We start from the raw sequence: 11,530 nt of genomic DNA on the forward strand, positions 1-11,530 counted from the left end.
ATTATGTCAGATGTATAGCTGTACAAATAGATAAACAAACAGACATTTTTCCCTACAGGCTAAAGGGACAGAAAGTGACAGTGGACGTAGGATGGTCGAAGAAGGTCTCCCTGAGACGGCACTCTGCAAAGCCCTGAAGGCAGAGAGGGAGGGAGCCTGTGACAGTCTCAGAAAAGAGCCATTGGGGAAGGACGGGCAATGTAAAAGAGATGTCTGGAGTGTCCCCAGGACAGCAAGGAGAGCACCAGGGCAGAGTGAGAGGGACACAGGGTAGGAGAGGAGTCAGCAACAGTGAGAGGCTGGTCAACAGAGGAAGGAAGGGCAGAGCCACATCACGATGGCCTCGGAAATGGCTCAGCTCTACTCTATGAGTGGAGGAAAGGTCAGATGCCCTCGTGGAAAGCCGCACACAGACCAAACCCAAGGCTAGTCCTGCCACATAAAGGCGGGCAACTGACCTGTAGCCCGAGGCGTAGAGGGACTCGCAGATGAGCTTCATGTGGTTATTCATCAGCTTTTTCACGATGTTGGTACCCACAACATGAAAATGGGAAAGATCGCCTGCTGTCCGCAATAGTATGGCCTCAAAAGCTTGAAATATTAATAGCATCTGCAAAGACAGAATGGAAACACTTATGAATCATCTTATCTCTTTTCCTCCTCTACATACATGCTGCTCTTGTCTTAGCCACAGTCACTTACAAGTATAAAACCTTCGACTTGCAGAATTAGGCCTACCCAGATCCTGGGCCAAAGGCAGGAAGGTGACAGCTTAGCAGGATGCCTCGCCAGGCCCCAGGCTCTGGAATTAGTCTTGCTCTCAGAGTCAATAGACTGTAGCTTGCTTACAATTACACAAAATGAGATGAAGAGAAATTTCTACTAATGATTGGGTCTCACTGTCTTGAGGATATTCAGGTGTACAGCGCTACGGCAATAACACTGAGATTTCAACAGGTTCATAAACATCCCAAATTTTGAATCCTTTGGAACCAGAAAACAACAGTCAACTCAATAAATGTCTGAAACTATGACACACAGGTTTCACCTATTTCTCTCTTGTTAAATCAAACCATATCCAAACCAAGTGCATTCAGATTAAGATCTATGATCCTTTCTTCTGGTATTATTCACCAATAAGAAGTTAGCGCTTCCTACTAAAATGCTTTCAAAGGTCATGATGCAAAAATGAATGCATTCCTACAGCACAAGGACAAAGCATCATTTTCTGTGGAAAGCTGGTAAAGTCTTGGAAATTTACATCACATTTCTCTTCATCGAGCTTAACACAATAGTAGCATTAAGGCTTTATTCCGTTCTTCAGGCCAGGTAAGGAATAACATACTTCACTTTCAGGTCGCTTCTCCCCACTCAGGAGCTGGAAAATCTCCGCACACTCAACAGAAATCTTTATGTACCCTTCCACAACGTCATATACATCTTCTCGTGGTAGCTTCTTGGCAGCAGAGACAAATGCTTCCAAGGCTGAAAAAGAGTTATGTTCAAACGTTAACAAGGACAGTCTCCTTAGAAACAATCGCAGCCAATACTGTGACAGAGGGAGATTTCTGGCGGGAACATCCAAGCGACTGGAACTGCCACTTGCTGAGATGGAGAACACAGGAGCAATGTGGAGACAGTGAGATCAAGAGTGAGGACACGGCCTTTTCTCTATCGCCAGTTAAGTCATGGGCAACAGCTTTCAAAACAACTGGTTTGGAGCAGAACCCTTCCTGATCCATGGACCGTCCCTGAGGCTGACACTGATCCACCCCTGAGCACCCTCTGGGTCTTTAGCAATCTGCACTTGTCTCCCCTCCCTCCCCACAAGTGAAGGGGGTATAATCAGAGAACAGATAAAGAAAATATGGTATATCTATAAACAGTATTGTATTTTGTATTATATGTGTAATATTATTGTGTGTGTATATATATATATATAATGGCATAGTATTCAGCCTTAAAAAAAGGAAGCCCTGCCTTTTGTGACAATATGTGTGGACCTCAAGGGCAAGAAGTGAAATAAGTCAGAGAAAGCCACATCTTGTATGATCTCACTTATATGTGTAATCTAAAAAAGCCGAACTCATAGAAACAGAGAGCAGAATGGAGGGTGCCAGGGGGTGGGGCTGGGGGAAACAAGGAGATGTTGGTCAAAGGGTACAAACTTCCAGTTATAAGATGAGTAAGTTCTGGGGATCTAATGTACAACCTAGTGACTATAGTTTAACAGTACTGTATTATATACTTGAAAGTTATTACGAGAGTAGATCTTAAATGTTATCACCACAAATAAAAGGTAATTAAGTAAGGAAATGGAGACGTTAACTAACCTTATTGCGGTAATCATTTCAGAATATATACATATATCAAATCATTACACTGTACACCTTAAAATTACATACATTATATGGCAATAATATCTCAATAAACCTGGAAAACAAAACAAAAGAACAATAACAAAAATCTTCCCTAATGCCTGGCTGCAAACAAAACCCCCTAATATCCATCAATTCCACTCCCCTGCCTTCCAGGGAGGCGAACCTATCACAGGAAGTTATGAGAATACACCAAAAGGGAGAGAGAATCCAAGACAGAGACCAGAGTCAAGCACAAATCCAGCCTCACAGAAGGGATTCATGCTTTGACCCAATGACTTCAGCTTTGCCACATCTCTGAACTACTTTACCTGCACCCATCGCCTGTCAACCAGGGGTGTCCCAACGAAACCTGTTCAAATGATGCGGCACCTGAACGTCATGGCGCTCTCGGTGCCAAATCATGAAATATGCATACAATCTTTTAAATATTTAAACATGCTTTTTCTCCTGCCAGAAAGGTTTCTGTCCCCCTCCCCCAGCTCTGCTGAAAAGCCACTTCCCGGGGGAGCCTTCTGTGGTCTCCCAAATTCGGTCCCAGGCCCTCAGGCACCCTGTTTCTCCCTCTCTTTGGAGAACTTAGCCTAGAACGGTTTGTGTGACTTTGCTGGTTGATCTTTCCCACTTGACTATTCGTAAGCTCTGCAATGGCACGGCCCTTGTCTGATTTTTACTCACCATTTTCTCTCTACCTTAGCAAATAACAGCCCCTAGTAAATAATGAATAAATGAATGAAAAGCACAATTCTGTGCTAAAGCTAGTATCATCTTCCTAACACTGACTAGCAGTTGCAGGTATCAAAAGCTTGCTAACAAAACCTGTGGGAGAAAAACTGGAAATTGAGGCTCTTCTGGGCATTAACTTAATTTCTTTAACCTGGGAGAAACACTGTCACTTTCCTCGTGACATTCTGTTGTGTTTTTTCCTGATAACCTACATACTTTCTAAAGGACTATGAGGAGTTGGGAAGGGTGGCCACACTTTTCAAAAGTGAAATTACAGAATCTGCTCCATATCAGTCAGTCCCTAGGCCAATCTTGGTCAACTGACAGGTCCTTGTGGTGGCTTCAGCTTGTCACACGTTATCAGGCTAGTGAGTGTGGCTGGATCAAAGCTATTGAAAATAGTGCCGACAGCCACAGTAGCAGCAAACTGTCTCACTGCACAGCCCGAGCTGACACACTCGGGACTCGATAAACATTCGTCGTGCGAACGAGTAGTACATTTATTCACTTTCCTGTCAATTGCAATACCCAGGTTTCAGAGCTGGCTAAGGGATGCTGCCTGGGCGAGGGAGGCGCGCAATCGCAGAGAACTGTCACAACCAGGCAGGTCGCGCCCTCTTGCCGTCGCTGACAGCCAGCCCAGGACACGAAGAGCAGCGCACAGTCCCACCCAGGCCCCCTGGACGCCCGATCACCCGGGCCTCGGTTTCCCCTCTGCAAATCCGGAGGTGAGGCTCCGACCCTCGGTGACCGAAAAGCTGCAGAAAGGAGGGTTGTGTCTGGCACACGGACGCCCACCCTGACCGAGGCCGGGAGGCGCCTCGCACGCACGTGCTCCCGCCCGGGTCCGCCCCGCACTCACCCGGCCCCGCGCCCTGCGGGTCCCTCAGCTGGGCCTTGAAGCGCACGCCCGTGAGCTCTTCGGTGCGGACCCGCTTGGCTGCGCCCGCGGGGGAAGCCGTTCCGTCCTGGCCGCCCGGGGCCTTCCTCTTGGGGACCCCCATGGCCGAGAGGGTGGGAGCGCGCCAGGATCCACACACCCGGGGACCAGGCAAGACGACAGGCGTGGAGAGCACCCGGGCGGGTCGAGCCCACACGCGTGCTGGAAGAGGCGGGGCGGGCGGAAGAGGCGGGGCCTCGGTAGGGAGCCGGCGGATGGGGCGGGCCCGCGGGGGGCGGGACGGGCGGAAGGGGCGGGGCCTGTGGAAAGGGCGGTCTGGCGGGGAGGCCCCGGTGAGGCTGCGGGGGCGTGGGGTCAGGAGTTCCCGGTTGGTGCGGCGGTCCCGGCCGACAGTCTGTGACACCTCCGCCCAGCCGCGGCGGGGAGAGGCCCATCGGGGCGCGCCTGCTGCCCCTGGCGGCCCTCTCGAGGGGCTTTGGCAGGAAGAACGCCCAGATCCTCCGCTCCCGGAGGGCGCAATCCCCGGGGCGTCGTAGCAGCACAATCAGATCAGGTCTGGACCTGAGGGCGCCCCAGTGGCGCCTCTTGAACTTGCTTGACATGCAGCGGCATCCGATGCTTTGCCTATTCGAGGCCCCGCGGGCTGGCTGGGAGGGTGGATGCCCCTGGCGAAATACCAGGCGGGCGGATGCGGGGCGGTCCTCGCTGGGGCACCCGGGCAGAGGGTCGTGCGGGTGCCGCTAACCCTGACCCTTAGCTCGTCTCACAGCCGAACCAGGCCAGCTTGTCTGGTGCGATGTCGCCCCAGACTGACCTCCTTTCGGCCATGCAGGGTGGGAGGAGAGGATCAAGTGAAGTAACGTCTGTGAAAACCCTTCGTGGATAACGCATCCGCCTCCACACCTAAGTTCCCGACATTAAAATGGAGACAGCAAAGCCAGCCCTACCTAATCCTTGGGGCTTGTCCTGAGCTGAGAAAATGATGCAATGTATGAAAAACTGCTTGGACGGGAAAAAAGTACTGTGTGTTTTTGTAAGATGTCATTAATTGACTTGAGAGTCTGATTAAATGCTCTCAAATAAAATGGAGGTATAAATGAATGAGTAAAACCAGGCTAGTGCATTTTTAAATACGACATCATCAATACTTGGTTATGTGTTCAAATAAATCATGAACCAGCTCATTAGATGGGTAATTTGGTGATTCCTGGAATTCTCTATCAGGTTGTCCTCTGGTCTGAGGAAATACTGTCTCGTGTTCTGTAAAAGGATGTGTAGTGAGCATCTGAGGCCGTAGTGTTTTATGGCCTGTTGGGGTTTCAGAGCCTAGTAGAAAAGGCTCGTGGTGTTGAGTCTGAGCCTCTGGCCTGGCACAACTATTGAGCCTGTGGAAATGCCTGTGTTGTAGGCAGGTCAGACAGAGAGGGTCACCCCAGCACATGTGAGCTGATGGAGCAGTATTAAAAGACAGGGATATGTGCAAAATTCAGGCTGTAAAGGGCAATACTCTGAATAGTCAAGACAGAGACTTAATTCTGACTAATTGTCCATGCTAGTGCTCTTCTGTGTTTAATTGCCAACCGCCAACTTTGTTTTCTGCCAGGGCGGACCTGATCAAAGAGGCAGCAGGGAGAGGTAGCAAAACCATTTCTGCCGTGTGACCTTGGGCAAATTATCATCTCTCTTTACGAAAACTGAGAGAGGGTGAGAGAATTTGCCAGCATTACTTACCTAATAAGTGGTGGAGCCACTCATTTACTGTATCATAACCCAAATAGGAACAAAGAAACAGAAGTTGTCAGTGTCCATCCCAGCCTTAGCCAGAGACATACCGGATGAGGTATGGCTCAGAAGTACAGATGGATGCTTCAGACTAGGTCACCCGGATGCCATGAATCACTGATGCCAGGTCACTAACCCCACTTGTTCAGATACCAGGCTCACCAACCAACTTCTGGATAGTGACATGGCTTTCTACATAAAAGGCCTGCTTGGAGAGAAAAGACCTTATTTGCCTCCAAGAACATTCTGGTCTATTGACGATAAGCATCACTGTTCCTGGGCCATTCTAAGCTGGTATCCACTTCGGGGCCTTTGCACTTTCTGTTCTCTCCCTCTAAAACTCTGCCCAGACCTCATGTGGCTCATACTCTCAATTCATGTGGGCTCTTCCTGTCCATCCCTCACTCCCTATCTTCTTACCCTCTATTTTCCTTTATTGCCTTTATCACCTGTTGGTGATAGTAAACATTCATTTGTTTGTCAAACTCCTTTACTAAAATGTGCACTCCACAATGGCGCAAACCAGAGTTAAGTGCCCCATTCTCACTGCCTAGAACAGGGCTTGGCACATTGCAGTGCTTGATAAATATTTGTTGAATAAATAAATATCTATCTAAATGAACGCATAGACTTGAATCTTGAGCTTGGTTAATGTCAATCTGTCCTAAAAGGCAGGTTGACCCTTGGAATGCTGTCAAAAAGCCTCAGGATAAATATTTTTGAGGCTACAAGCTTATGAACTGGCCCCAGGCTGTGGTAAACTAACCAAGGGAAGTGTCCAATCTCTAATAGCCAACCAGTTCATCTCCAGTGGGCACACTTCTTATTCACACCTGTTATGTGCGTGTATTTATTCATTCCCATTTCAATCTTATAAGTTTAAATTCAAGCTCTGGAAAGGGGTAAAAGGAGAAGCTCAATCAGAGCCCATATCAAGTTCATATTAAAACATGTTACCACGGACTCTCACAATGGGAGAAATGTACGTTGCTGTACACAAGATGAAGTTGTCTTGACAGTTTACTCTGCATTATTTCATCTGGAAGAAAGCTCATTGATGCAATCACTTATAGAGGGAGAGGTATGGAATTCCTTTCTCTGTTCTGACACAAGTTTGAATCTCTTTAATGATGAATGTTTTAGTGTGGCATTTACTGAGATCAAGAAAGTTCCATTATCTGCTTGTTTAGCAGTGAGAAGAATGAAGTATTTTTTCAAAGACGGATGCCATGAACTCTAGTGAAGGACGCTGTATTCATAGGCTAGAAAAGATAGATAAACCTACAGCTTCTTCTCAACAAAGTCAACAAAACACCAGCATCCACCAATATCTGCTATGGTGTTGCATTATACAACCAACCATAATAGATTCCAAAAAATATAATACAGTATACCTACCCCCAGGGGTTTGAGTATCATTGAGAAGATGGCACACCTAATAAGGTCAATAGCAGTAAAGAATTTAACCAAGAACCCGAGATGATATGAGACGTTATGAGGCCATGTGATATTTACCAAATGAATGATCAACAGACATAGCATATTAGTATCATCCAGGTTAGATGGTTGTGGGCTTCTTACTGAGGTGATAATAAAGCAGAGAAGAAAAGAGAGGCATCAAATTTGCTTTTTTTCTCCTGTGAGACAAAACTAAAGAAGAGTAGAAAATGTTCCCCTCTCGTCCAATATGGAATAAACGAGTTATAAGTGTGAAACCAGTCTTGATAAAAGTCACAACATAGATAAAATTTGTCTTAAATTCCTGCTCGCCCACCTCCGCACACACGCATACATGGCACCTTCTTGCTGCCCCCATCTTCCCAAACCCCCAACTGCTACAGCTTTCCCGAAACTCATCTTCCTGGAAAATACCTTTTCCAGAATTATTCCTTTTCTTACCTCCCTCCCTATGCTAAGTCCACCCTTCCTCCATAACCTGTTCCTTCACAAAAGCCTTTTTAGCTAGCCATCAGAAAATGAAGAAATTGGATAAATTCCCCATAAGCTGTTGGAGAATAATAACAATTTGCAGCCAACTCATGAATGTTTTTATACTTTCAAACAGGACACTGGGAGGTCACAACCCCTCAAATGAATTTCTAGTAGATGTGTTTTAGTCACTGTGGCATTGAATATGGGCCGGGGGAGGGGGTGTCCAGGGTGGGGGTGGTGGGAACAGGCAGATCATGGACCAGGAGAAGAGGAGCTTCTGAATATTGTGCATAAATCTGTCTGTGAATTCCAGCCATTATCCCATATGTTATATTTTATAATTAGGGGGCATGCTTCAATTTTTAAAAAATATGCTTTCACCTCCATTTGAGAAATATGCACTGATCCTGCTAGGACAATGCCTACAAGAGCCATATCCTCCATAAATATGTATTATGTTTATGACCATGATCTCAGATTGGACTACTCAGAAATACGAGGTTATTGAGTTGATGGCCCTAGTCTTTAAACAACAAAATGTAGCAAAATCCATACCCAATTTATAGACTAAAATATCAGATGACAAATTTCAAAGGTGTTGTGGAGTCTGGTCTACCATCTTAATCACTAGACGTAAATATGAGAAAATACAGAAAAACTGAATAACAATATATTCAAATTAATAGACAGTAAGAAAGCATTATACCTACAGAGAACACGTGGTCTTTTTAAATAACATGGAGCAGTCATAAAAATTGACCACGTTCTAGGTCACAAAGGAGGCCCCAGTAATTCCAAAAACTCAGCATCATACAGACCATGTTCTCTGACCATAAAGCAATAAAATTAGACCCAGATAATAAGAGGATAGGTTTTTTAAAATCCCCTAAGCCTGGGAGGGGAAGAATAACTTTTACCAAGTAATCCTTGGAAAGCAAAAGGGAAATTATGAAAGACTTGGAATGCAACAAAAAGAACACTTTATAGAGCAAAGTCCGTGGGACACAGTGCTTAGAGGAAAATTTATAGCTTAAAATTAATTTATCAGAAAACAAGAAAGGTTGAAAACAAATGAGCTAATAATTTATGTTCAAATCAAAAACTTGGAAAAAGTACAATAGAACCAACCCAAAGAAATATGAAAGAAAGAAAGCAGAGATAAGGACAGAGATCAATTACAGAGAGAATGAAAAAACAGTGAAGATATTCACAATCCAAAAGCTGATTGTTTTTCTTTTTTAAATTAAATAAACAAATCTGTGGCAAGATTAACGGGGAGGATAAAAAGAAAAGATACATTAAAAAACAAAATATAGAAGCAAAGGGGGAAATCAGTACACAAACATAGATTTTAAATAGTAAAGAATATTATAAATAACTATTCACAAAAACTTTCCAAACTAAAAGAAATGAACAAATTTCTGGAAAAGGGTAAATATCCCAAAATTGGCACAAAAGGCACTGGAAAATTTGAATAGACCAACAATCACTGAATAAAATGATATGATCATCAAACCTTTCCCAAAGAATAGCTGATTTTTCAGGTCAGTTCTAGCATTCTTTTGAGAAATAGATAATCTTTACCTTATTCAGTTTGCTCCATAAAACAGAAAAGAAGGAAAGCATCTCAACATCTTTTATGAGACTAGTGTAACTTTAAATACAAAACCAGCTAAGGATAATACAAAGTAAGAAAATGATGGGCTTATTTCACTTATGGACATAGAAGTGTGTAAATAAAATATTAGCTAACCAAATCCACACTGCACTTAAAAAAACCCATGAAATACAAGGATGGTTTAATATCATTTCTACATTTTTCACCACATTAATGGACTAAAGGAAAAAATCAATTATTACCCCAACAGATGAAAAGTGGCATTTGAATAAAAATATCTATTTATGATTTATACATTCACACAAAATTAGCAATAGAAGGAATTTCCTTAACTTGATAAGGACTATATGTACCAAAACCTGCAGCAACCATCATGGATAATGGAAAAACTTTTTAGATGCACATAAATTATGACCAGGAACATTAGGAAAGACAAGGATGCCCACTATCTATGCTATTATCTATTACCAGAGATTCAGGTTAATGAGATAAGGTAAGACAAAGAAATAAGATATAAAAGAAGTAGAAGAGGTAAAACTGTCATCTGCTTAGAAAATGTGACATAAATATAAACTAAATAAGAGTTTAGCAAAATTGTCAGATATAAGATCAAGTTACTAAAATCAGTATCATTATCTCAATAGTAGCAATAGCTAATTTAAAAATATAATAGAAAACAAGACACCATTCACAAAGGAAAAAAAAAACCCTGTAAATATCTCAAAATCAAACTAAAAAAGACTGTGCATCACCTGTGAGGAGCAAATTGTAAAAGATCTGACTAAATAGACATCTATGTTCATGGAAGAACGAACGTCTTCACATTGTAAATTTGGTAACTCTTCCTAAATTAAGTTATAAAACCATTGCCACTCCAATGAAAATTAAGAAACTCAAAAATCATGATAAATTATGGCAATAAAAAGGTCCATGAATGCCTAAGTCAAAAAGAATAAAATGAGTTTTCCTTATACTGCGTGAAGACATGTCTCAAAGTTATAACAATCAAATTAGAATAGTAGTGATAAAAGAATAGACAAATAATCTAGTGGAACAGAATACAGACCCCAAAACAGACCGATGTCATAGAGACATGGGTTAAAAACCCTGAAACTGCTTTCTATGTATCCTGGAGTGGAACAAATAAGTTAATGGAGGGGAGATGATGGGGGCCAGGTTACTCATTGTTGGAGTAGGAAGTTACACATAAGAAGGTAAGGCTAGGGCCAGCCCTTATGGCCTAGTGGTTAAGTTTGGTCTACTCCACTTCAGTGGCTCAGGTTCGGTTTCTGGGCATGGAACCACACCGCTCATCTGTCAGTGGCCATGCTGTGGTGGTGCCTCACATGAAAAAAAAAAAGAGATTGGCAACGGAGGTTAGCTCAGGGCAAATCTTCCCCAGCCAAAAAAAAAAATAGGGTAAGACTAGAATGAACCCTGTGGAACTGGATTAGAGTTGGAGACATTGATATAATCTCATATTTAGCTCAATAGAAATAGAGATGGATAGATACAGAAATAAGTATAGATATGAACTCTACCTGGGTTTGTACAGATGCATATATTTCCCAGCTCTGTTCACTGGTGGGCCCTAGAAGCAGTGGCACTCCAGGAGCAATGAGCACCTCTGGTGCCCAGATCTTGGTTTCTAACACCATTACCAAATAAAAGAAACCAGGGCTCCTCGGAGAAATGACTGATTCTAGGGCTGGGTCAGGGCCCTAGATAAAATGAGCCCAGAGCATCCAGCAGCACCAAAAAGTAAGAAATGCTTAAAATATATATATAAGGGATATATCAAAGGGACACAGGAACCAACCTGAAATAATTCCCAATGGAACAATTTGAGTGACAAAATAATTAACATAGTATTGGACTATAATCTAATGTATAAAATAAATATATATAAATCTATGCAAATATAAAAGATGACTGCATAAATAAACAAATGGGTGAGAAGATCTTCCTTACAAAGTAAGATTCCTTACAAATCTTCCTTACAGAAGTAATCCAAATAATATATGTAGATACTTCCTGATCCGAGAGGTGGAGCTTAATTCATACACACCCACCTCCTTCCCCTGTGTACACTTAGTGATGAGCTTCCAAAGATTAGAGTATGAAAAAGGAAAAATGGTAACTTTATAGCAGAGAAACACAGCAAAAACTATTTTAACCACATGATCAAGGTTA

The 11,530-nt window shown here is 43.2% G+C and overlaps 1 protein-coding gene and 1 long non-coding RNA gene across 6 annotated transcripts in view; one reads left to right on the top strand and one right to left on the bottom strand.

Moving 5' to 3' along the window:
- URB1 (URB1 ribosome biogenesis homolog) overlaps positions 1-4,235 on the bottom strand; it is a 69,420-nt gene extending 65,185 nt beyond the window's left edge. For 4 of the 5 annotated variants that reach the window (XR_001379856.3, XR_011432993.1, XR_011432992.1 and 1 more), the window contains exons 1-3: positions 3,967-4,232; positions 1,346-1,485; positions 459-610 (exon numbers count right to left, since the gene is read on the bottom strand). Coding sequence is in view for 2 of the 5 variants with exons in the window: in XM_070252427.1 (XP_070108528.1) it covers positions 459-610; positions 1,346-1,485; positions 3,967-4,108 (434 nt within the window). In the remaining 3 variants the exon portion in view is untranslated. Of the gene's footprint in view, positions 1-458; positions 611-1,345; positions 1,486-3,966 lie in introns of all 5 variants that reach the window. The other variant, XM_001498676.6, reaches the window with a different exon arrangement.
- A 58-nt stretch (positions 4,236-4,293) lies between these two features.
- LOC106782635 (uncharacterized) lies at positions 4,294-5,106 on the top strand. Its single transcript, XR_001379880.3, has 2 exons — positions 4,294-4,558; positions 4,775-5,106. It is a non-coding gene; the product is annotated as an uncharacterized lncRNA (long non-coding RNA).
- The last annotated feature ends 6,424 nt before the right edge of the window (positions 5,107-11,530 follow it).

This window comes from Equus caballus, chromosome 26 (genome assembly GCF_041296265.1).
Source record: "Equus caballus isolate H_3958 breed thoroughbred chromosome 26, TB-T2T, whole genome shotgun sequence".
Classification (NCBI taxonomy): domain Eukaryota; kingdom Metazoa; phylum Chordata; class Mammalia; order Perissodactyla; family Equidae; genus Equus; species Equus caballus.